General features: G+C 40.5%; 3 protein-coding genes across 3 annotated transcripts in view; all 3 read left to right on the plus strand.

Annotated features, from left to right (window-relative positions):
• The window catches only part of plcb1 (phospholipase C beta 1), a 36,719-nt gene extending 35,533 nt beyond the window's left edge, over positions 1-1,186 (plus strand). The window contains exons 31-32 of the mRNA XM_026190125.1: positions 70-156; positions 643-1,186. Coding sequence (XP_026045910.1) covers positions 70-156; positions 643-795 — 240 coding nt within the window. The 3' untranslated portion in view covers positions 796-1,186. The remainder of the gene's footprint in view (positions 1-69; positions 157-642) is intronic.
• A 5,393-nt stretch (positions 1,187-6,579) lies between these two features.
• On the plus strand, positions 6,580-19,464 carry napba (N-ethylmaleimide-sensitive factor attachment protein, beta a). The gene is made up of 10 exons (XM_026190851.1): positions 6,580-6,826; positions 10,342-10,421; positions 11,016-11,132; positions 13,459-13,505; positions 13,620-13,697; positions 13,801-13,856; positions 17,627-17,711; positions 17,944-18,048; positions 18,204-18,272; positions 18,921-19,464. Exons 1-10 carry the CDS (start codon positions 6,729-6,731, stop codon positions 19,071-19,073), a joined length of 888 nt encoding a protein of 295 aa, XP_026046636.1. The 5' UTR covers positions 6,580-6,728; the 3' UTR covers positions 19,074-19,464.
• A 2,327-nt stretch (positions 19,465-21,791) lies between these two features.
• Positions 21,792-24,655, plus strand: LOC113034907 (cell division cycle 5-like protein). The gene is made up of 9 exons (XM_026190063.1): positions 21,792-22,041; positions 22,512-22,615; positions 22,788-22,949; positions 23,086-23,213; positions 23,465-23,564; positions 23,702-23,828; positions 23,934-24,025; positions 24,262-24,406; positions 24,546-24,655. The coding sequence occupies exons 1-9, from the start codon at positions 21,997-21,999 to the stop codon at positions 24,585-24,587; spliced, it is 945 nt and encodes a 314-aa protein (XP_026045848.1). The 5' UTR covers positions 21,792-21,996; the 3' UTR covers positions 24,588-24,655.
• Positions 24,656-25,911: the final 1,256 nt, after the last annotated feature.

Here is a 25,911-nt window from a genome sequence, read left to right on the forward strand (position 1 = left end):
AATGTTATGGCTGCAACACTCTCTCCATTTAGTGCAACTCTGTCTGTATGTCTGTTTGTTTATCCTCAGCTTGAGGAGACTCAGGCAAAGCGCCACGAGCAGCTGGTGGAGCAACACAATGATCTCCTGCAGGAGATACAAGACCAGAAGCCAAAGGTAAATACAAGTTTCTCTTTCTGTCCACAATTAAGTTCTTTTATTTTTAGCCAAAGTCAGTGAAATCTGCCACCGACCACTTTGCAAGCTTCATGCTCAAATGCACTGCTTGGCAAGAACATTTCTTGTACACGAGGCTCCAAACTGGTGCTGCTGTCTGCCCACACCCACGCACTTTAGAGGCAGCGCTGACGTCAACGTGGGGCATTTAAAGGATGCAATGTGGCCTCTGGCAGCCATATTGGAGCTGTTCGAGTGTTGGCAGAAACGGCTGACAACAGCTGGTTGCGTTTCTGAATGTACAACCCATCTGTCTCAACTGTAGGAGATAACTAAACCAATTTGTGTGGTGTTTCTGACTGGGACCTGACTCATCATGGTTATATTTCGCTACATCTGCCGTTATGTAATCCCACCTTAGCCACAAAAAATCTTTAAAAGCAATCTATCCTCAGTGAGCAAGCGAATGTGTGTGGTGTTTTCCAGCTGCAGGGCTCTGTGGAGGCAGAGTTTCAAGAGAAGTTCCAGCGTTTGCCTGGAGAGATTCACGACTTCCTGCAGGACAGGAAGTTGGAGGTTCGAGGCCACAGCAAGTCACGACCTTCCACCCCACACGAAGCTCTTTCAGAGGAGGACTGAAGAGGGGAAAAAAGGATGAAGGAGCAAGGGAGAATGAGGAACGAGAACAATTGGATCAATGGAAGCAGCGTGGAGTAGATCAATGAAATGCAAAGCATGAGAATAAAAGATAACAAGAAGTATTGATGAAGAGGGCGCGAAAGAGTAAATAATCAAGTTTATATAGACTGTTACTTCTTTTTAATGGAAGAATGCTTTAACAATTTATTTTTTATTCCATTCTAGCATGAACTTTGTGTGTTTAATACAAGTGTTTAATCAGACCCCGTTTAGTCTTGCATTAAGTCTTCTATTCTGTCATCTGTTATTTTAGACCTCAACAGTTTGTACTGCATGACTGCATATCTATCTATCTATCTATCTATCTATCTATCTATCTATCTATCTATCTATCTATCTATCTATCTATCTATCTATCTATCTATCTATCTATCTATCTATCGATCTATTGATCTATCGATCGATCTACCGATCGATCTACCGATCGATCTATCTATCTATCATTTGAAGATCACTGAACATACATCAGGCTCTGTCTTATTGGAGAGAAATCTTTACAAATATAGAGTTTTCAACAGAGTTTCAACAAATTCTAAGCAGCTGTTTGCCCTTTTTACTTGTCCAGTCTGCTATAACAATGTCAAAAAATTTAAAAAACTACAAAGCTAGAACAATTCCATCCTGGAGCACTCGGCACCATGCTTTTACAAACACAATCAGCACACTTGGTCTGGTGCTGCCAAGAATAAAATGCACTGTAGCATTTGTTTGAGCTGAGAGTTTTTAAAACAGAACCACTAATGTCTGGGTTTTGTTAAATCTCTCAAGGACAGAAAAAGACATTTTGCAATTCACAATTCTCCCAAGTATCTCCACTCCAAGGCTGGCTGAACTCACAGTTGGAAGCTGTTGCTCACTAAATCTGGATGAAACTCTTTTATTCAGAAAGACAGAAAGATTAGAATTTAAGGGGTTAATACATGACAACAGTTAATGCTGTATTTTTTTATACATTTATTTATCACTGTTATTATAAATGCTTTCTTTTCTTTCTTTCTTTTTGGCTAGCATCACTGATATAGCCACAGGCTACATGCCTGACTTCCGAGCAGCTTTGCAGCTGGGATGTTGGTGATTTTGTCAGGGACACCTCAGTGGTGGAAATGCAAGAGAGGCAAATGTTTTCTTTTTTCTGCCTACATCCTGATAATAATGCATTCCGTTTCTTTTTTTGATTTTAAATAGGATTTTTTTCCCCTGTTTACTGTCATACAGATGAGGTGTGATTTTTTTTAAAGGAGCTGACAATAACTCCATAATATAAAAAACCTTTACCTGCTGTAAGTTTGTCTGATCTCCCTTAAAAAGTCATCTTCTGGTGCACATCTGGACAATTTTTAATAGAGATGCTTTTTTTTTTTTTTAGATCTCCCAGTGGAAGTCCCTCTTTGTCCTCTTGCACTTGTGCCTCTGTGACAGATGCTGGATCTCCTCTTATGTGTCACAACTGCGATCTTTCAATTTGATTTTCATTTCTATAATTGTTGCAGGGAGACAAATCTGGTGACTGGTCTAAAGCAGTATGCAAAGGTTGTTTTAGTGGCTTAAGTCCTGCATTTTCAGTTCTGTTCTGAATGTTCTCCTTTAAATATCCTTCCACTGACTCAAGTTGCTACAATTATATTCAGTCTTGACAGTCTCTCACTGAGAGGTGAATTTATAATTTAAAGCCATATGTAGTTTGAAAGAAAATGACAAGCATTCTCTCACTGCCACTTCTCGTCTGAAGAGATGCCTTTACAAGTGGAAACGGTGAAGTCTTCAACTGGAAAGAGACCCTGCTCACATTACAATTAATGACCATCCACACAAAACTCAGGTCAGTTTGAAGCAGAGGTTGATGTTTTCTCTCTGTACAAGCTTGGAGTGAGTAGGGAAATCACAGACCAAAGGTGCAAGGGGTCACAATGGGACTTCAGATAATTTTTTTTGTACTCTTCGCTCCGTTTCAGGCAAGTCCCAACTGCTTTTCCATCCTTTGGTTAGGAAGGCCAGACAATCAGAAGGCTTAAAGCAAGAGAAGTCTTAAAGGATGATGAATGAATCAACAGTGCTTCAACAGTGCCCAGTATAAGATAAATAAGGCTTATTTTCACCTGTGAGTTGTGCAAAGCTACTTTAGCTTTGCCCAAGAACAAAAATATGAGCATAGTAGGTCCTCTGTCAGTAATTCTTATCCTAAACCTTTGCCTCATGCAGTTGCATAAACATCTAATTTCATATTTGTGGTTTCAGGATTCTGTTATATAAACATATTGTTATGTGTTATATTTCAAGAAGTTAATATCCAGCTCTTTGTATGTGTGTGGGTGTGTATCACTCATCCATATACTGCATTATCTGAACATTAATAAGGATTTTGACACAACTGTTTTAAGGGTTTTTTAATGGCAGAACTCTGTGTTTTATTCTAGCAGAAATTATGCTAGTTCCCAGTAAGTGTGTATCATTATCTGCTTTGTGTATTTATTCATGAGATTTTGGAAGGAAATGTAAAACTGATATGTTTTTTCATTGTTTGTTTTTTTTTTAAAGACTGTTAGTAGAAGACATGTTTATACGAGTGAGAAGGATTTGCACTGAAAGATAAAGTACAAAGGTTTTATTATCGGCCTATTTTGGATTTTTTCTGACTACTGTAGTTGCAGCAATCACCCCCTCGACTTGCCCCAGATGCTGCTGCAGAGCTGATTTGGTGGCCAGGCGTCTTTGTTAAATGTGAAAGTCTGCTGCCACTGCATGATTTATTTGTTCTAATGTGAAAGATGTACATAACGTAGTCCTCATTCTGATGACGTATGGATTTATCGGTTGCTATTTTCCTGATATTTAACAGCATAATTTGTAAAGTTTTACTTTGCTGTAAAAATGTAAAATGATTGGAGCTTGTTCCTCTTTGTATAGTGATCTTCCAGAACAATATTTGTTGGAACATTTTCCATGATGTTTTTTTTTTTCCTCTAAGGCCTCAGCTGCTTTCAACAACTTTTTTTTTGCCGTGAACCTTTACTTCAAATTTAAGCCACACATGATTGAGCTGAACAATCTGGGGTCACTGTCTGTTCCTGACCTCATAAAGGTAGCTTACACTTGCAGTCTTCATGGCAATATAGAGACTCAGTCATTAACTTTTCACACTAACATCAGAGTGCCTCATCATTCACTAAATTGTCTATTAAGGATGTTCATGTTTGCAAAGTGGCTGAGGTTCTACTGCAAAAATGTGTTGTTGAACATGCCTCATGCTTTAGCACATATACTGAGCATGCTTTATCGTATTAGATTTCTCCACCAGTTGAATTGTTTCTTGGGTTAATTGAATGCTATTTTAAGACCAGACTATTAAATATTTGATCTAAAAAACAAAGTGTTCTTGGAATGTTTTTTCTACCATTACAGTTGAAGACTTACAGTGTTGCGAGAAGATGCACTGTTCAGGCACTGTGTGAGAGGAGGTAATTGCTGTTGTCAGCCTCGTCAAAGGCAAGCCCACTGAATCGTGCCTGTTCACAAAACTTTGCTGTTGCTGTAATTGCGTGCACAGCCGGGATAACGTGAGCTTTCGGGCGCCGTACTGAAGGTGTGGGGGAGGAAAGTGGAGGAGCTGAGCGGCAGTCTGTCACAGGAGATTAATGTGACTATGATGACCTTTCTGCTTCCTAAATAACAAAACATGTAGTGAACTGAATCAAGCCGTACATGAACTGTTAATTAAACACAACATATATTCCGAAAATATTTTTAATTATGTTTCCTTAATATACGCAACATATTTGTCAATAGAACTTTCCTCTTGTATGTTTTCATTTGCCCTGATGTCATTTGCGTTGTTTTTTAACCGTATAAAATGATTTTCTGACAGATGTTTTCTGCATGACTCTGCTGCCCTCTAGTGAGCAAGAACAATAACGCAGGTGTAATGATAAAATTTAAACTCAGACCAGAATTCAAATCTTTTTTTTGTTGTTGTTGCTGTTTGTGTCTTTATATTTGTTGTTGCACTGAATTTTGTGAGATCTGTAATAAGACATTTATCGCCAAATTTATCAGTTAACCAAATTTGCAACTTTTGAAATGCTATACCGAACACAAATATTTACAATAGTCTCTTAACTGGTGCCCTTAACTTGTTTTATTTTACATTACTGTCTTAAGTAAAAGTCATAATCTCCCTGTAGCAATCGAGCAACAGTTGTATCCTAAAATCATCCTTAAAGTATTTAAGTTGAAATACTCAATATGCAGAATGGAACATTTGTGAACATATTTTATTATTGGATCATAATTGCTGAATTTTTTAATCTCACAGCTCGATATGAATTTATTATTTAGCTTAAGCTTTGTCAGTAGTGATAAAGTATAGTATATGGCCATTTTATTGTGTACAGCTTGCTAATACTGTGTTGGACCCCTTTTTGCCTTAAGAACTGCCTTAATTCTTCATGTCGCAGATTAAAAAAGGTTCTGCGAGCATACTTCAGATATTTTTGGTCCATGTTAACAGGATGGCATGACATACTTGCTGGAGATTTGTCAGCTGCACATTCATGATGAGACACTCCTGCTCTACCAGATCCCAGAAGTGCTCTATCATTGAAATCTGGTAACTGTGGAGGCCATCTGAGCACAGTTAACTCATTGTCACGTTCAAGAAAACAGTATAAGATGATATGACACATTTCCCTGTAGGAAGCAGCCATCAGAAGATGGGTACTCTGGTCACAAAAGGATGGACATGGTCAGCAACAGTAGTCAAGTCAGCTGCGAAGCTTACATGATGCTAAATTGATACTAAGGTGTCCAACGAGTGCCAAGAAAATATCCCCACACCATGACACTACCGCCGGCCTGAATAATGTTGTTTATACCACATTGTGACTATCTGAATGTTGCATCAGAATCAGTTTTACAATCTTGTCTTTTCCAGTTTTGATAAGCAGTAACTGTATCCTCCGTTTGTATTCTTAGCTGAGGAACGTAGCACACCGTGTGGTTTTCTGCTGATTCTTCTGCTTCAAGGTCCAACATGTTGTGCACTGAGTGGTGCTGTTCTACATAACTCAGTTGTGTTTATTTGAGTTACTGTTGCCTTCAGCTCCAAGCAGTCTGGCTATTCTGCGCTGGCATGAACAAGACCTTTTCACGCAAAGCTCGCTGGATATTTTGTCTTTTTGTACCACTCTCTACAAACCTGAGGTAGTTGTGCAGGAAAATCCCAGCAAATCATCAGTCTCTAAACTAACACTATTCTGATTTTCACTTTGAAGGTCACCGGCAGGTTGTCTTTACAATCTTTCAAATCTAAATACACCAAGGTTCTGCCATTTACTGGATAATTAGATATTTGCATTGATGAGCAGTTTTCCAATGAAGTGGCAGTATAAGAAGGTTTATGTTTTAAAGTCCACAAAATAAAGAGTAAAGTTTTCAAATAAAACAGTATGGAGTACAAAGTACAATGCTGGCATAAAGAAATAACAGGTTAGAGGCAGATAAACACCTTCAGTAATTACTTGATTAACTCTAATAATTAATTGCTCAACAGGTGCTATTCATGCTCATCAAAGGTGTTGGGCACCATTAGATTACTAGGGGTCAACCCACACTTCTCCTAACTTTTTAGTTTTTAGTTTAGTTTCAACCTTGCGCCAGTTAGTTGCACTTCCGCTTCCTTCCAGCAGATGGTGCCATTGACTCACAACTAACGCTCCACTCTCGACGTCGAAGAAGAGCTGCAGCCTCTCAGCAACCAGCAGAGACGTCTCTCTCTCCTCTCTCCTCTCCTCTGCTCAGCTCTCCTCTTCTCCATCCACTGCGGAACATCGGCCTGTTTTCCTCCCGTCCCTCCTCCAGCGGCAGACACCCAGCTCGTCATGGACAACTCCGGGAAAGAGAAGGAGGCCATGCAGCTGATGGCTGAAGCCGACAAGAAGGTCAAAGCGTCCGGATCCTTCCTCGGAGGGATGTTCGGGTAAAGGATGCTCTGATTCTCTGCCTCTGTTTACCAGCTCGTCGTGGTGGTGGTGGGGAGGGGAGGGGGCTCTCTGCACACAGGGCCCATCTTCTCCACGGACAGGCCGCTTTATTATGTCTATATTAAGCCTGTGATATACAAATAACGCGCCTGACGCTCAGAAGCGAGCGGCACATGAGCCTGCATTGCACGCTTTTGTATTTTATCATCACCCTTTAATTTATTCCTTATAAATCCCACCGGGTGCGCCTAACTTTCACTATGACATTGTGTCCTTTTTTAAACGTTTATAAACGAATCATGGAGTCGGCTTCATGCCAGAAACACTGGCTGGCACCGCAGATTGTGCATCTTGGCAAATGTAAATGTGGCACATCTCTGGATGGTGCTGATGCTGAGGATGCTGGAGGTGAGCGAGTTTGGATGAAGCGTGAGACCGAGGCAAAGATGCAGGGAGGCGGGGAGAGCAGCGCAGGCAGGCCGGTGGTGATGCGGTGTTTGCGGGGGATGGTTTTCTTTTTGGTTTTTTATTTGCTCTGTGTGTGTGTGTGTGTGTGTGTGTGTGTGTGTGTGTGTGTGTGTGTGTGTGTGTGTGTGTGTGGGAATGGGAGTGAGTTAGCTTATTTCACGCGTGTGGGAGGGGCGGATGTTTAGCCATCATTTTTGATATGATGTAACCATTGATAACAAACAGCCGGTTTGCTTGAGGCAACTTATTAACTGAGGGCTCTTTGTGTAATAAAGAAAAAAAAATAGAAAAACATGTATTCTGTGCAAAGCAGGCCTCTCCAAATTCAAACTGACCCGATGGCCTCTGAGATTAGTCTCTCCAAATCTGACTGTTTACTATCTGAATCTGATAAATTTGGGTCAGATGATTGCAGCCAGCTTCAACTCAAACAGATATGTTTGAGGTTGGTATAAGGAAACACTGTGAACATGTGCATTTACCCTAATTATCTTTAAGGTTTAGATTCTAAAATCAATTAATCTGCATGTCCTGAGTATCTGTTAGAGTCATGTCGGTTTTATAAAGTTATACATAAAGTGTATTTTCAAGTGATTTTTAGGAATTTATCGTTATTTAAGAAATAAGAAAAGAAAAATAATGCTGGCTAATATAACTTAATATAACTAACTTAAAAGAGAAATCATCTGAGTTGTTTTGAACAGGATCAATGAAAAACCTTTCTTACTACACAACGGAGACGGATAATAATTTTATTTGTTTGGGTTTTTTTGTTTTTTCAACTAATGGACTACTCTGAATATTTCAATTTTTGGTCCATTCAACTGACAGCTTGCATATTTAGAGATATAACATGGGGTTTTAGGATTTTATGATTTATGATCAGCCATTTTTTAAGGAACATCTAATTAACTAAAATCAAACATAAGATTAAGCAAGTAATATGAACCTAGAAGCCAATAAAATAGATCACACAGAACAATAAGTGGGCTGTCCAACAAAGCAGAACTGGTTATTATTAAATAACCATGAAAGAATAAGGAGGAGTAGCCACGATCAGACACTAAATCCCATATAGTCTTTTATGGTTAATACCAGAGTACCAAGTCTGGCATACAGTATCAGAAAATACAGTTATATTATAGGTCCTAAATCTTTGTTTATATATGCATATTTATAAAAGAATGGATAGATAGATAGATAGATAGATAGATAGATAGATAGATAGATAGATAGATAGATAGATAGATAGATAGATAGATAGATAGATAGATAGATAGATAGATAGATAGATAGTGATTGTGACACAGTGTTAATAATTTTCCTTCTAACTCTACAACAGTTGTGTCCACACCTCATTGGACTATAAACTGAGACAAAGCTCTTCTAAAAGCAAATCATCCTGATAATGCATAAAAACACTTTTTCTGGCAAATATTTTGAAGCATTATCCTAATTAACTTTCATTTTATTGACCACTAGGACATTAAAAACTGCATGTCAGAGATCAAAGTTTTCTCATCTCTCCCAAAATAAGGTTTTAAAATGTGTGTTTTTTTCTGGCACCATCTTTACTTTTAAAAAAGTTTCCCATAGTTTCTGCTTCAGGATACTTTGAGTGTCATGTACCTCTCGAATAGTGTCTCTGATTGAGTTTGATTTGTCATGTAGTAACAGTTAAACCCATCAGTCCTTTTTGAACCTAATAGTTTTTGAGTCATTAAAATGAAGAAACCATATAAAAATTTGAGCAATTTCTAGATAGTTAATGCACTAACACTTCAGACACATACAGATTGCTTCATTTCAAATTCATTTTGGTATTGTACAGTGACAAAATGTCAAAAATTACATTGCTGACAAAAAACTGAGGACTTGACACAGAGCTACTTATTTGGTGTGCTAAAACTGAGAGCTAGGTCACTCAATAAGCTATACCATGATTATTTGATGAGTTTCTCCCCTGCGTTGAAAGATGAGACGAGTTAAGCTGTGGCTGTTTTGTGACCAGAAGTAGGTTGTAGATTTGTGATGCCATATCATATCATACATCTAATTAGTGTTGATGTATAATTTAAAAGCTGCATTTATTTTCCTACAGAAAGGTGCAGATGTTGTTGCTGAACAAAGCCCCTTCTTTTTTTTCATGATTTAGAGCTACTTGCCTTTTATTTGAAATCTTTTGTGAAAGATTTTCTTCAAGACTCTTGTATAAATATTGAGGGAAGTAGCAAAGCCACGAAATGTCAAATGCTGAACAAAATCTACAGTTTTTATTTATCATTGAGCTTGAGAAGGATCCTTGTTGGGTTTTAACTTTGTCTGTTTGTTGTGGTTTGCACGCAAAGAACACCGTGCGATATCGCTTTCATTTTTGCTCCCTAACACTGTTTTCCACATTTGTTTTTGCATTTTTTTACAGAAAATAAATCATTGAGTTGTTTTTTAAGATAAAAATGTTTGCAAAATTGAGGAAATGGTCCTTATTTAAATCACATTTAACAGATTACATTTCTCATTGCAAGAGAAATACGCATCTTTTATCCATATCTAATCAGCAAATTAGCAGCCTGCCTCTCTCGTTTTTATGGTTGCTTGGTTTATTGTCCTCCTTTTTTTCTAGATGCAAACCAGTCCTCTGTCCTGTGGAGTGTGACGTAAATACTTTGTGATCTAGTTCAGGCTTCATGTAGTAAACCAGAAAGAAATATGATGCACAGATGAGCACGGTTATCGAACAGGAACGAAAAATATAGTTTGAGTTGTGCAGCAAGTATCTGTGTGCACAGCAATACAATATGCAAGAGAAAAAGGATTTGATTTGAGACTTGAGAGTGTGTCAGCTGGAGGGGTTTCTGTCCTCTCAGCACGTATGTCCTTAAACTGGAAGAGCTGTAGTAATAACTTGTAGTGTTGAAGTAAATTTACATTAAAAAATAACATTTATGTCAGGTTCAAAAATGAGGTTGATGAAAACAGACAAAAGAAATTATACATTTTGTTTGACTTTGCTTTTTATGTGCATCCTTGTTGTGTGTTTTAGGGGGAACCATAAGGTGGAGGACGCCTGCGAAATGTACGCCAGAGCAGCCAATATGTTTAAGATGGCAAAGAACTGGAGTGGTGGGTGACACACACTTATCTACACACACACAAACACACTATCTACACACAAGTACATGCGTCACATTCATTAGACAGTAAAAAAAAAATGCTTTACAAAAAAAAGATAAACTCCCACACAAACACCCACATGCAGACACGCACATGTATCTGAATGCTTTTACCCTCTGCATTTTAGTAACATATGAATGATTCAACAGCCTGTAGAAAACATCATGTTACCACATACAGCAATGAGATCTTTAAACATGGACTGATCAGTGAGATTTTGTCTGCAGGAGCCACCCTGTGCTCTACATATGCCAGATGTGCCAATAATAGCTCACGCTGTGCAGAATTTAGCTGTTTGGATGTGTGTTTTGATGCAGCCTGATGTGTGTCCGTCCACACAGTCAGTCGTGAGCATGGTCGTGTAATGCAGCAGGAGTAAAAAAATGAAACCTGGATGAAGTTTTTCTCATTCAAGATGTGACACTGTGTGTGTGTGTGTGTGTGTGTGTGTGTGTGTGTGTGTGTGTGTGTGTGTGTGTGTGTGTGTGTGTGGTTTGTGTGTGTGTGTGTGGTTTGTGTGCGTGTGTGTGTGTGTGTTTTTAGCTGCTGGGAACGCGTTCTGTCAGGCCGCTCGGCTCCACATGCAGCTTCAGAACAAACTGGATTCTGCCACCAGCTTCGTCGATGCAGGAAACGCCTACAAGAAGGCCGACCCACAGGGTGAGTGCTTCTGTCACACAGACACACACATCTGGCTGAGTGACCACTACAAACTTACATTTAGGCCGTGCATTATGTCTCCTTTAAGTGTTGCACCACAGATTTACACATTTGCCTAATAACAGGACGATGGTTGGTTGCTGAGAGGAGACACAGGTCTGTTTGGGGCTGTGTCGGAAAGGTCTGCTGACATAAAACATGACTTTTGTTATGTAAGAACAACATTGTGGTGCACCGATGTTTGGCTAGAAGCTGCTTGGTTGATACGCAGATAATTGCCTTGATTTTAATCAGACCAAACTCACTCCTCTGAGATGAGCCGAGTGAGATCCAATTTTAATAGGTGCTGTTGACGTTCAGGAGATAAAACCATCCATTTATGTCAGCCCGGAGATAAAATCGGTGTGTTGTTGTTTTTTTTGTTCAAGGACTCTTATCATTTACCTCCTGATCTGGCTTTATTCAGATTTCTGTACTTCAAACCTGTCGCTTTAACAAGTGGAGAAGGGAGGAGCAACAGAAAAGGCACTAGAATTAAACTGACCATCTAAACTGTCCCCCTCTAGCCACAATTATACCCAAATTTGTCAATTTTCTTGGATTTCTTCACCCTTTATTCACAAAGTGCAACATAAGTAAAATGTTTAATGAGAAGTATCCAAATGTGCCTCAAGGTGCTTTATGTTTGTGAGGTAAAGACCCTACAGTAGGGGTGCCCAATCCCGGTCCTCGAGAGCTACCGTCCTGCAGCTTTTAGATGCATCCTTGTTCCCACACACCCGAATCAAATGAATGGCTTGTTATCAGGCCTTTGCCAAACATGATGGCATGCTGAAGAGGTAATCAAACCATTTGATTCAGCTGTGTTGGAGTAGGGATGCATCTAAAAGCTGCAGGATAGTAGCTCTCGAGGACTGGGATTGGGCAGCCCTGCCCTACAGTAATACAGAGAAAACCCTAACAATCACATGACCCCCTATGAGCAAACACTTGGTGACAGTGGGGAGGAAAAACTCCCTTTTAGATGGAAGAAAGTTCCAGTAGAAGCAGGCTTAGGCAGACAGGACTGAATATGGGTGTGTCAGAACTTTAATCTACGTTCATTATGCTGATTTTCTTAAGCTGGTTGTAGAATATGTGGTAATCAGTCTTCGTAGCGTTTGTGCTGGAAACCAACATTTGATTAGATTAGAAAAGCATTATATGAATGCCGGTGCTCTGTTGTTGTGGCCCATGCAGAAAAAACTTTCCACATCCCGTCAGAGGAGTGAGTTTGGAGTTTTAGAGAAGGTTGAAAGTGCATCATTGTAATGGAAAGACATTGCAGTGACATTACAACAAGATATGCTTGTTTTTATAATCAGTGGAAGCCATAATGGTAATTAGATTAAGATTGGATTAGCTGAGCTGCCCTAACTGTTTACTGTCCTTCTTTATCCATTTTTTCTTACTTGTTTGTGGGTTTACATGTTTAAAGCTTCTCTGAACATTGGGCAGCAAATTCTGCTGTTTAAACATAGCACAGGGTCCATTTAAACCAGCCTGGCTCCATAAAAACATTCATTCAACACTTTTTAAAGTAGTAAAAAGAAGATTTTAAAGAATTTAAAGAAACAGGAAAAACAGGAGCCTCTGAACACTGTAGCTGAAAGGGCTCTACAATGGAGCTCAATGAGGCAGGATGCATAAAATGTCTTGACAATTTAACCAAAAGAATAGTGTTTGCTGTGTTTAGGTAAAGAAAAATACATGTAAAAACTGGTTAAACAGTTACTATTTGACAGCACTGGTTCATTTCTTTGCCTCTATGTAAGATGTTCAAAGCAGGAAAATCCTGTTTCTGGTGGTTGCTGCTTCCCATTCCCCCCAAAATGCAGTAACAGTTTTATCAAATTGCAACAGTTTTAACTGAGATATTAAAGAGGTTAAAGCTGACTCCACAGATGTGCTAAATAAATGTGCTGTGTTTACACTTCCTCAGTTTCCTCAGAACAACTACAAAAAAGTGTAAAGCTACACGGTGAAAGGGGAAGCCTCTGCATCACTGCATTTCTCCGACTGGTTCGGGCCCAGGGGTGGGATTGTTGGAAGATTAAAATGGGTCCCTGGTTTGCTCTAGGAAAATTAATATCTGGGTTGTGTTGTGACAGACTTCCTGCTTCCTGGTGATGAGCTTAATAAAATACAGCGGGTTATCAGGTTAACAGTCACATAGGGAGGAAACTGAAATTGGAGATTATTAATTTGACTTCGGGGCTTCAGCACACTTTCCATTTTCTTTGTATTTATAAAAGCCCTCCTTACCCTCTCATCTGTCTCTTTCCAGAGGCTATCAACTGTTTAAATCAGGCCATTGACATCTACACTGACATGGTAAGACCTCTGCCAGCCATTAGATCTCACTCTCTGACAATGATCTCAGTCTTTCCTTTGATTAATGTCCTGTACTGCCTCTTCTATCTATGTGTGTGTGTGTGCTGACTACAGGGTCGGTTTACCATTGCAGCCAAACATCACATCACTATAGCAGAGATTTATGAGTCAGAGCTGGTGGACATTGAGAAGGTAAAGTGGGGAGTAAAAGGACTTCCTCCCTTTCTTTGGGATGAAAAGATTTTGGATCTATGTGCGACGCTCTGAATGTCCTCGTCTGTGTGTGTGTTTTCAGGCCATTGCCCACTACGAGCAGGCAGCAGACTACTACAAGGGAGAAGAATCTAACAGGTAAATGAGCTGTTTAGCTAAAAGCTAAATAACTATATAGTACATACATAATGCTAAAACCGACATTTATTTATAGAGTCAGGTTTGTTTATTATTTTTGCAATCAAGCAGTGGGGCAATTTAAAAAACAGATATAAGAGCAAAACATTTACGATTATTGGATGTTGCTGAGCTGTGACTCAGCATTGAAAATGGCCACTAGAGATTTGTCTCACATCTTTCAATCTTAGACACATTTTTCATGAACTCAAGTCAATTTTAAACATATTTGAGAAACTAAACAATGCACAAAATATTTTTTTTGTTTTAAGTAAAATCAAGATGTGATTTAAAGCTGATGTGATCACAGTAAATGATCGAGGGAGTACACAGAAACAGCAGAAAGTCTCTGTGTGGGATTACACAAATCTTCTGACTTGGTAGATCACAATTACTGGAATTTTTGACATAATAATGGGTTAAAAACAACACATTACCATTTGCAGGTTGATAAATTAGAATATTAATAAAAAAAACTGTTCTAATAAACAATTATTTCTATTACTAAAAGTAGAAAGACCATTTTTTTCAGGTTACTCAAATGGACTCAGGCGCAGACCAGGAATCCTTTGCAAAGCAGTGATTTTATTTACAGTAAACACCAACTGCAAATATGTACAACTTGCAGGGGTTGGGGGGGCGCGGGGACCAGGGCTCCAGGGTCCGTGGGAAAGGGAGAGATCCACACACACGCCACACTGTTCGGAATTCCACTCCACTCTCTTCTGTAGGCACTCGCGCTTCTAAGCACTTTGCCACTCAAACGCTCTCAGGTCCCTTGGGTTTACAGGGACGGGTCCAGGAAGATCTATTCACACAAAGGACTCGGTTAGAAACAGACTAAGATAAATACACAGGTTCAGATCAGAAATTGCCAGCCAGACTAACATAGAATACTCAACAACCCAGTGACAATCTTAAATAGTGCATAGGATTGCAGGAGATGAGCAGCAGGTGTTGTGATTGGAGACAGGTGCGTGGGCCAGAGGCAGGAGCCTGTGATGAGCTCACTGCAGATAGAGGAGAGAGAGCGAAAGACAGAGCGCATAAAACAACAAAAAAACATGTTGCCTAACACAGAGCCAGCCAGGGAGACACGGGGACCATGACAGTTTCTGTCTTCTCTACCCCTGTTTGTTGTCTCCTGGAGGTGCTCTCTCTTAAACTAACTGTGGATGTTAATGCTATCTTTATACATTTTTTTGCAGACCTATTGTGTTCAACTACTAAATTTACCCCATATTCATCAGCATACTTATGAGACTAGTATATGTCATAGTCCTGGGTCGGTGACCCAGCGCTTTTAGTTTGTTATCATTTTCTAGATGCTGATTGTTTAGGTTCTGTGTTATATTCGGTCTGCCTCTGTGTCTGCGTCTGTATCTGTCTGTCTATGGTGTCACCCCATCTGTTTGTGAATCTGTCTGTTTAGTTCAATGTGTTGTCTGGTTCCATGTGTCTGAGTTTCCTGTTTTATTGTGAAGGTCCGTGTCGTATGTGAGTGTGATCAGTTTACGTTTCCCCTGTCCCGTCAGCCCAGATTCCTCCCAGCTGTGTTGCCCTCCTGTCTCTCATCCCCTGATTACTGGTGTGTGTATTTAAGCCCTGTGTGTTTTCCTGCCTGTTGCTGGTTTGTCTGTGTCACTCGGTGTCAGTCTGTGTTACTCGGTGTCCTGCTCGGCTCGCTGCCTCTCATCCCTTTTTGTATCTTCTCAGGTTTGTCATTTAGCTTTCCCAGTTCAGGTCTTTAGTTTTGTCTTCCCTCTTGCCTGTTTTGCCTTCTCACCACTGTGTAAATAAATCATCACCAGCGTTATCATCTACTGCCTGCGTTTTGGGTCCTTTTTCCCCTTCAATACCACACGGTAGTGATGGGCAGATGAAGCCCCATGAAGCACTGAAGCTTTTCATCCAATTGGTTCACCCCAACGCGAAGCTTCATGAAGCTTCATTTGCTCTAGCAGGACACCTACTGGACGTAAAAATAATAGCTGGCATGAATTTGAAGAGTGTGGCATTTTGCACACAGCCTGTAAATGTCAACAACAAAAGGAGTGTGTAAAACATGTATATTGTAGTGATGGCAGTATACTGTGTATATTTATACTGGCAGTATGGAAAATGATTATTTGGAAATGCTTAAAATGCAAATGATCATTTACTGTGAGGTGAGGTGTGGTTGGGGTGTGGACAGTGGTTGTGCGGTTGTAACGTTGAGGTATGGACAGCTACACAGTCCTGCCTGTTCACATTTTATTCTGTAAAAACTAAATTTTCACTGCTTTTATGACCTTTTTAGTGGGGAGAACATAGCTAGGATTTAATGATTTAACAAATCTTTTGAATCCTTTGTCCTCCACAATGCTAAATGGCTGGGAGTCCTCAATCACCATGCTAACCAGGTCTTCATCTATTTGAGATTGTTCTCCTGAGGAAAGACAATAAAGATAAAGCACAAATATAAACATCACACACGTAACTTATAACAGTTGTATAATATTGTTATATCATTTAGTAACATTACTGCATCCTATATTATCATGACATTTGATGGCTCACCTGGTCTTGCTCCACAATCGGTGTTCCCCTTATTCTCATGCAAAGCTCTGTAGTGCCTAAGCATGGATGAGGTGTTGTTGTTATATCCCAGCTCCCTGGCACATAGAAAACACTTCACCTTGTACAAAAGTCAAGACAGCTCAACATAAATTGTATTGCACCATCAGTATCATGAAAATACATCTTCTGTAGAAATTTACATACCTTGTTGGGAGGAATAAGATCAAAATGTTCCCACACAGGGGAGGACATCCTCCTCTTCTTAGCTGGCTCCATTCTCTCCTGACTTTCCTCACTCTCATAAACCTCCATACGGTCTCCAAACTCTCACTAACCGCAACTCTCCATCAAACACCCACATTTTTGAATGAAGTCTGAGGGGTTTATATCGCTGTCATATCTCGCGGCAAAGTTCGAACCACTTCATGAACCAGTCACGTGGTACAGCCGGGCAGCGAGGCTTCGGACGTCATCATTTTCAGCTCCTCCCATAAATGAAGCAAGCCTCGATACGCGCTTCACGGAAACGCCCCCTCCATTACTCGACACACGCTCCGAAGCCTCGATACAGAACGTCCCATCACTACCACACGGCTCGTCTCAGCAGCCGTGACAGTATATCATTTTGTGAAAACTTGGAAGGAACCAACCAGATTATGATTACAGACAACTGAACAAAGGACAAAGGAAAACATAAGAGTTTACACAGAGGGTTAATCTGGAAGTGGGGTTGCTGATTTTATTGCTTATTTGGTATTTTTGTGTTATGGACTCTCTTATTTCTTTTGATTTGGGGAAAGTTGTGTTTCTTGGAGTTTGATGGATCACTCTTTAGTCTGATTAGTGAGAAAAAACTGAGAACCTGATCTGTAATTAAAATATAAGCAGTGGTTCTAGCCCTTGTAGGGGAAAATGTATAACTATACATGTATAAATGTGACTGTGATATTGTTGACACTGGTGGAGTGTTTCATGATAAAGCTGCCACTCGTACAATATGATGAAGTGGTCATTGAGTGATGCTCACTCAGCCAAGCCTGATGGTCTTTACAGCTGGATAATACGCTTTGTATACAGTCTGTGGGTAAAAAACTGTCAGTCATCTGTAGGAAGATTCAGTATGAAAGAAACAGCAGATGTTAAAGTAAAATTTCTTGTTTGCGTCTTTTCAGCTCAGCTAACAAATGTCTTCTGAAGGTCGGACACTACAGCGCTCAGCTGGAACAGTACCAGAAAGCGATTGAAATCTATGAGCAGGTAACAACTGATTGTTATACCCATTTTGCTTTTATAAATGCAATAATGTTAAGTTTTTATTGTATTTGAAAAGAACCCTTTTTTATAATGTTTCATCCTATTTCAAAATTTATTGGTTTATAAGTGACCAAAAATGTAAAAATGTATCAAGTTAAAGAGAGGGTTTTAAAAACTGGTCGTTTATGACATTTGCCCACTTCGGTTAATGTTTGTGCCTCCATGTGTGTTTTAGGTTGCAATGAGCACCATGGACAATCCCCTACTCAAGTACAACGCAAAAGAGTATTTCTTTAAGGCATCGCTCTGTCATTTCATTGTGGATGAGCTCAATGCCAAGGTAACACAACAAACAACAACTATAGCCAGCCACTGAGTCCGCACAGACACATGCACACTGAATCTGATGTATTTGTGGGTCGGGTTTCATGCTTAATTGTTCATTGCAGAAATCAGTTTACACGTACCGTTAACACTAACGCCTGTGTGTTTCAGTTGGCCATCGAGAAGTATGAAGAGATGTTTCCAGCCTTCTCAGACTCCAGAGAGCTCAAACTGTTAAAGGTAAATTACCTTTTCTTGTTTTTTTCAACGTAACTTTCTAAGTTTGCATAAATATTTTATTAAAGGTTTTAACGGTTTATAAAATCTGTTACGCTGAAACAATAATTTTATGAAAAATAATATAAACACTCTTTACAACAAGCAGGCAGTGATTTATGAAAGAAATTCCTGGAAAATTTAAATGTAATTTGTGTTTTTAACCTCTGCAAAGGTTTAGACTAAACTTTTCACCGAAAGTGAGGAGCTGTTTATTAGTGGATGCATTGAAATGTTTTCAAATGTTTGTTGTATATTTTTGTAGCTCTCCATCTTTGACTTACGTGATTAAATAACAATTGCATTGACTTAGTGCACCATCTTGTGGTTCAAACTGGCATTACACAAAGGTACAGCCCAGCCTTACCCCAACTTCAGTTGATATGTCTTCAGATATTGCACCTTTAGTTAAGTTTAGACACTGAAATCAAACATGTAGATTTCTTTCAATAGTATTTAATGTAAATAGTCATAAGAACATTATGATGTAAAGGAAAGCCCACAGAATATGATCATTAAAACACTGCTGCTACTAATCAGAGCTTAATTGTGCCATTTGTGTGTTTTTTCCCATGAACATTTTTGCCTATTCGCCACTCCTCTGTGCAACAGAAACTGCTAGAAGCCCACGAGGAGCAGAACAGCGAGGCGTTCACGGAGGCCGTGAAGGAGTTTGATTCTGTGTCTCGCCTGGACCAGTGGCTGACCACGATGTTGCTACGCATCAAGAAAACCATCCAGGGGGATGCTGGGGACCTGAAATAGACACACTTAGAAGGGGGAGAGAACAAAAGGGGGGGGAATAGGGAAAGGGGCCATTGAAGAGAGAAGGAAGATGAGAGTGGAGGGGATTAAATGATGGGACAAGAGACAGGCATGTATCTTAATGGATGTGCAAAAGTAGAATAAAGTAAAGGCAGAAAGATGAAAGAGGGTGGGAGGTGAAGGAGTTTACAGTTGTACATATCAGTCTGCATGTGACCTGCCCCCCAATGAGCTAAGCATCACCTTTAAATCACCTTAAGATCACCCTGTGTCTCCCGGTCCTGCAGTATTGCTCTCGTAACACTGGACAGAATTGTACTTAAAAAGTAAGAGTGGAAAGAAAACGTGTGTGTGTGTGTGTGTGTGTGTGTGTGTGTGTGTGTGTGTGTGTGTGTGTGTGTGTGTGTGTGTGAGAGAGAGAGAGAGTGTGTGTGTGTGTGTGTGAGAGAGAGAGAGAGTGTGTGTGTGTGTGTGTGTGTGTGTGTGTGTGTGTGTGTGTGTGTGTGTGTGTGTGTGTGTGTGTGTGTGTGTGTGTGAGAGAGAGAGAGTGTGTGTGTGTGTGTGTGTGAGAGAGAGAGAGTGTGTGTGTGTGTGTGTGTGTGTGTGTGTGTGAGAAAGAGAGAGTGTGTCCACACCAGAAAGGTAAATGAAACTGTCTGATGGGAAAGTTTGCAGCTTACATGAGATTTAAGGAAATATGTTATTAAAAAAAAATATTGAGAAATATTATTTATGAGATTTCTGATATTTATTGTCAATACTGAACATATGTATTGTTTATTAAGGTGCTCAGTGTTATGATTTGTCTTACTATTTTAGGTATTAGCCCCTCAGCTCTCTCTCCTTCTCCTTTCTCCTTTACTTCTTCTCTTCCTCCTCCTCTTTCTCACTGTCCTCTCCGCATCCCCACACCCTGTCAAATCAGAGAAATCACCCATTGTGATTGGTTGGCTCTTTGTGTTCAGGCCAGTGGTGGTTCGGCACAGTAAGCCACCAGTGGTGACTCCTGTCACTGCCTTGTTTTGTGCATGTCTACTGTCATGTTGTTGTAAGTGTTTTCCGTGTTGTGCTAATGTGTGAAGAACATACATGTAGCCTCGTATCATTTGTGTGAAATCGGTAAATATGTACTTCAGAGACCGAGTTGAATAAAAACATCAGCGCTCCAAGTATCTGGGTGTTTATTTAGAATATGGAAACAGACCACAGGCCAGAAGATGAGAACACTGAGAAAGTAGAATATCTCATGAAAAGAAATATAAATAAAGGAAAATAAATACACTACATTCACTTTAATAACATAACGTAGACGCATTCCTAAATAGAACTGGTGTCTCTGTGGTAGTTATTGCTGCAGTTACAGATTTTGGAAGCTAGGATCTGAAATGGATTTTAGTCATAGGTGAGAGTGAGTCAATCAGGTTTTTCCCAAAGGCAGGTGGATACACCAAGATGAATTCTGCAACACTCAACACAGCTCAACAAGGAATGGTGAGGAGGTTCATGTTTAGCTTTTGTGTTCAGAGAATATTTGTTTCATGTATATATACAGAACAGGAAAAGGAACTGCCATAGAAGACCAAGCTTTTACATGTGATGTGCTGTTGACTGATAGAGGAAATGCCTGAAGCCAAGAAGTGGCTTGAAAAGGCCTGCTTAAAGCACAGCACAGAAATTCTGATCATGGCAGCAGAAGAAGAGGCCATAAGTACTGCTTCCAAAGAGGCATGAGTCTACCATACATGACAGGACCCAAGTTGCAAACTGTGCAAAGTGTGCCCTGCAGACTATCAAACACATGTTGCCAGACTGTAAGATGCAAACTGAGACCGCATGCACTGAGAGGCACAACCAAGTGGTGAGGAACATCTGTGCCTTTGTGACTATGGGAGACACCACCACAGGTGACTGACAACAACAGAGGTAAAGTCCTGTGGGACTTTGAGTTCCAGACAGCAAGCAGCTCTGTATTTATTCATCCACTCACCTAGTCAGCAGGACACTGCATCAGACCTTGTGTCTCAGCTGTACTCTGCTGACCATCCTGCACATTTCTTTTGATTGCCTGATAACCTTGAATGACATAATGACAGATGCCATCTAGTGTTGGTGTTTTAAAGTTAAAATGGTTAAAACCCTTCCTTAATAGTAGATCATTATTTTTGGTTTAACAAACTTTATTTGTTTTTTTATTTCAAAATTTAGGAGGAATAGACTTTTTATTCTGATTTAATTCAGGAACTTACATATCAATGGTTCCTATCTAGCCCTGCGACAGACTAGCGACCTGTCCAGGGTGTACCCCGCCTCTCGCCCTATGACAGCTGGGATGGGCTCCAGCGCCCCCCGCGACCCTGAAAAGGATAAGCGGAAGCAAATGGATGGATGGATGGATGGATGGATGGTTCCTATCTATTCGAAACTGGTTGAGAAACATATTTTCACGCTACATGTAACGCCAATATGGAATAATAGATATGCTCTCGTTAAATGAAAATGTGTATACATAGAGGATGTGTTTTCCAACGGTGTTTTTTAAAATGAATTATTTTTTCCGACAAGTTATTTATCTTTAAATGTTCAGATGTATCTCATGTTATTTTTTAACATGTATTAATGCTATGGTGTGTGCTTTTCATAGACTTTGTCTGTTTAATCAAGTTCCGAAAGAGGGGGGCGGGGTAGGAGGGGTAAAGGAAACTGTCATCGATTTTCGTCATTACTCGTCGACGACATTACCCACAATTCAGTTGGTGGACCCGTTCTGAGTTTCCGGTATGGTGCATGTCGCCTTTTCCCTCGCAGCGCTTGTTCTGTAGTTGGATTTTTGTTTTGTTTGAATCTTAAGCTACAAAACACCACAACTGGATAAGAATCACTTATAGCATTTCACTGAAGGAGGAGATACAACGAAGCCGCCAAGATGCCGCGAATTATGATTAAAGGAGGCGTCTGGCGCAACACTGAGGTACGTGTTTACATGGCTAGCTTGGTTAGCATGATGCTAACCTCCGAAAGCAAACCTGTGGTCTCGAGTTAGCATAAAGCTAGCTACTCACTTAACAAATTTATCCCGTGTGACATTTTAAGTTCATTTAAATTATCACCAGCTGTGTTTAATACTTTATTTCGTGCTTGTGTTGAGTTGCATGAATGCAGCTTTTTAATTTGCACTTAAACATATATGTTTACAGTTAGCGAATATTTGGCAGTCTAGATGGCCAAAATAATAAACCACAAGACTTCATAAAAGTTTATAAGTGAGCAAAAGATAGGGGATAATATAATTGTAGTTCAGCACTGGGATGAAAATTAATCAGCCCGCTGCGGATTGAGGATAAAAGATTTTGACATGTTTAGTCTTTATAAATCATTTGTCATTCAGTACATCCATTTAATTTATGGACGTCTGTTCCTTTTTTAAAAATTTTTATTCAGGATGAGATCCTCAAGGCAGCTGTAATGAAATATGGGAAAAACCAGTGGTCCCGTATCGCCTCCCTGCTGCACCGAAAGTCTGCCAAACAGTGTAAAGCCCGATGGTGAGTTTTGAGTCAGAGATGTGTGATGTGTCAAAAACATGAGATTAATTAAACGTCTATATACATTGATGGTTGTTTCTTCTGTCTGATATTTTTTTTTTTTAGCTTTCAAATCTCTCTTTATGAAGAGTGAAATAAAGACCTTCTCCTCTGGCTTTGTTTCTGTCTGTAGGTACGAGTGGTTGGACCCCAGTATCAAGAAAACAGAATGGTCCAGAGAAGAGGAGGAGAAGCTGCTTCACTTGGCCAAGCTGATGCCCACCCAGTGGAGGACCATTGCTCCTATCATAGGAAGGACTGCTGCTCAGTGTCTGGAACACTACGAATACCTGCTGTATGTTTATCTCTAAGGACACATTTATTCACTATGATTTGTAATTCTGTGGCTTTTCACCTTGTATGTTCAGGAGCATTCATTGTTGCTAATCACTGTCGATTTGTAATTGAGATGTATTTTGTGTTTTATTCAGGGACAAAGCAGCTCAAAGAGACAATGAGGAGGAAGTGGGAGATGACCCCAGAAAGTTGAAACCAGGAGAAATTGATCCCAATCCTGAAACAAAACCTGCCAGACCTGACCCTGTGGATATGGATGAAGGTACAAAAACACACTGTCAGATGCTGTCAGATTTATTTGAGCCAACAAAAGAATGTATCCTGATGTTAAGAATGGATTTGCTTCCTAGTTGTCTTGTACATTTTTATATTTAATTATTTAAAAAATTTCCTTTCTACTTTGTACTTTCAGTTGAGTCATGTGAGAGTTTAAAAATAAGTTTAATCATAACACAGTCACATGTGGTAACTAACCAATGTGTTGTGTGTCTGTCTCTCTTCATCGGTCTCTAGATGAGTTGGAGATGCTTTCAGAGGCCAGGGCTCGTTTGGCCAACACCCAGGGCAAGAAAGCCAAGAGGAAGGCCAGAGAGAAACAGCTGGAGGAAGCCAGGTTCAGCTAATAATGTTTTTACAATTGCTCTAAGACAAGCTGTCTTAGAGGTCCATAACTGGACCTCTTACAGAGGAGTTGACATGTAATAATAAAATGATCATATTTGACTATTTTTTCCTGATGTCATACTGTAGACGGCTGGCTGCTCTGCAGAAACGCAGAGAGCTGAGAGCAGCAGGAATCGATGTTCAGAAGAAGAGAAAGAAGAAGAGAGGAGTAGACTATAATGCTGAAATCCCTTTTGAAAAGAAACCTGCACCGGTAACCACAGCTTTATGTGTTGTATCCTTAAAAATAACCCACAACATCAGCAGTGAGATTAACTTAATCTTACAGTACTAATTGTTGTCTTTTGTTTACTTTAAGGGTTTCTATGACACCAGCATGGAGCAGTATGATGCTCAGGAGCCTAATTTCAAGAGGCTCAGACAGCAGCATTTGGATGGAGAATTACGCAAGTTAGTATAACTTTAAACTTCTGGTGCTTTTCTGTATGCTAACAAGTTCCTTGTTTATGTCACTTGAATATTTTCCTTGGTTCTTGGCTTCTCCCAGCGAAGGCGTGAGATTGTCACGCTAATGTTATATAATATAAATAATAAGGATCAAAATGTGTTCCAAATTTTTGTCTTCATCCATTCATAAGCCCTATTGTGTTTTTTTTTTTTTTTTTTTTTTTTTTTTTTTTTTATAGTGAGACTGAAGAGAGGGAGAGGAAGAAAGATAAACAGAAGATAAAGAAGAAGAAGGAGAGTGACTTGCCGTCTGCCATCCTGCAGACCAGCAGAGTGGCTGAGTTTACCAAAAAACGTTCCAAACTAGTGTTACTCGCACCACAGGTAACCACTTGTAACCACATATCTCTCTCTCGCTCTCTCTCAAATCTCTGTACCTTGTGTCAGAAATACACTCTGGACAGGAATTTAAATGTGTTTTTTCCTACTGAACAACATGCCGTCCATCTTCTCTCTCTGGCAGAGTGCCTACTCCAGGAGTGGGATGACCTTCCTCACCTGCTGAGGTGTTAATTATTTTACGCATATTCTTGGATTTTATTCTATACCTTTTTTTTTTCTTTTTCTTTTTTTTTTTCAATTTCTATTGTAATAAAAACTTTTCAGTAAGCCAGTGTCAGATTCATGGTTTATTGATTTTTACAGACCCAAGGTAGTTTTCTTATAATACATTAAACTTTACTGTTTGCTGCACTTGATAAAAATTTACCCCAGGCAGCCTGTGCCTCAATTTTATTCTGCAACCTAGACGTCCACATTACTCACACTCTCACATAACACACACACATATATAGGGCCTTGGGGGTGGGCACATTTTACAGCATCCAGAGGATGGTCGGTGTATTCCAACCCACCTCTGGCGTTGGTGCCCTACCCTCAATTTTAAATGCATTTAGACACTAAGGGTTTTCGGGAGGAGCCGTGCTGCTCTCTGGCAGGAAGCACGAACATGCCCTCCTGTGTTTTAAATGCACTTAAGAACAGCACACAGCAACACTACATCTGCCCGGGCGTAGGGAGGTTTGGGGTCTTCACTCACCCCGGTTCTGTTAGCCGCTGGGGCTGGGACGAGGTGCTGGCCGTCAGATTGGAGTCTGGGATGCGGGGCCTCCCTGCTACTGCAGATAAGGAGGTGGTCCGCTTGCCTCCACCCCAGAGAGAAGGGTTACATCTCCTGGGTTTAGGTGCGGCTTGTCCGTCTCGGGGCGGGGGTACCTGGGCCTGGGATATAGAGTATGTTTGGGGAGTGTGACTGTCTGTGCAGTCTCTATTTGTGTCTGTCTACACGTTGGGTGAGTGCCGAGTATTTGGTTGTGTATATGGGGTGGGAATGCACGTTTGTGTCCGCAGGCGCTTGTTCGTCTGTGTCTATATGTCAGGTTGAGTCTTAGACTCAATCTCTCTGGGTACATCTCAGGTCCTCCAAAGTACGGAGGCCTATCTCCCCCCACCACACTCCCTGCCTGTGGCTGATGCCCTCAGATGCTGGTGTGTTGGTGGTCCTTGTCGACTGGGGCTGGGCGCTCATGTATGTACCAGCTCACTCCTGGTGGCCGATGGGCGGGGCCTGGCCCCTTCCAGGGGATGGAGTGCCCTCAGGCCTCTGGGCCTGAAGCTCTGTCCTCTCTGGCACAGCTGGCTGCCGGCAGAGCCTGCGGGCACGCCACTGCAACCCCCTCTGGCCTCTGCTCCGTAGCTGCTGGGTAACCTCCCGTTTGGGGCTCTACTCAGCTCTTCCCAGGAGGGTGGCACAGTTCCCCCCCCCCTTTTGGTGGTCCTCAGGTCCTTGTCTCCTGGGGTCTCTGGATATCTGGGGCCTGGACCTCCTC

This window comes from Astatotilapia calliptera, chromosome 13 (assembly GCF_900246225.1).
Source record: "Astatotilapia calliptera chromosome 13, fAstCal1.2, whole genome shotgun sequence".
NCBI lineage: Eukaryota > Metazoa > Chordata > Actinopteri > Cichliformes > Cichlidae > Astatotilapia > Astatotilapia calliptera.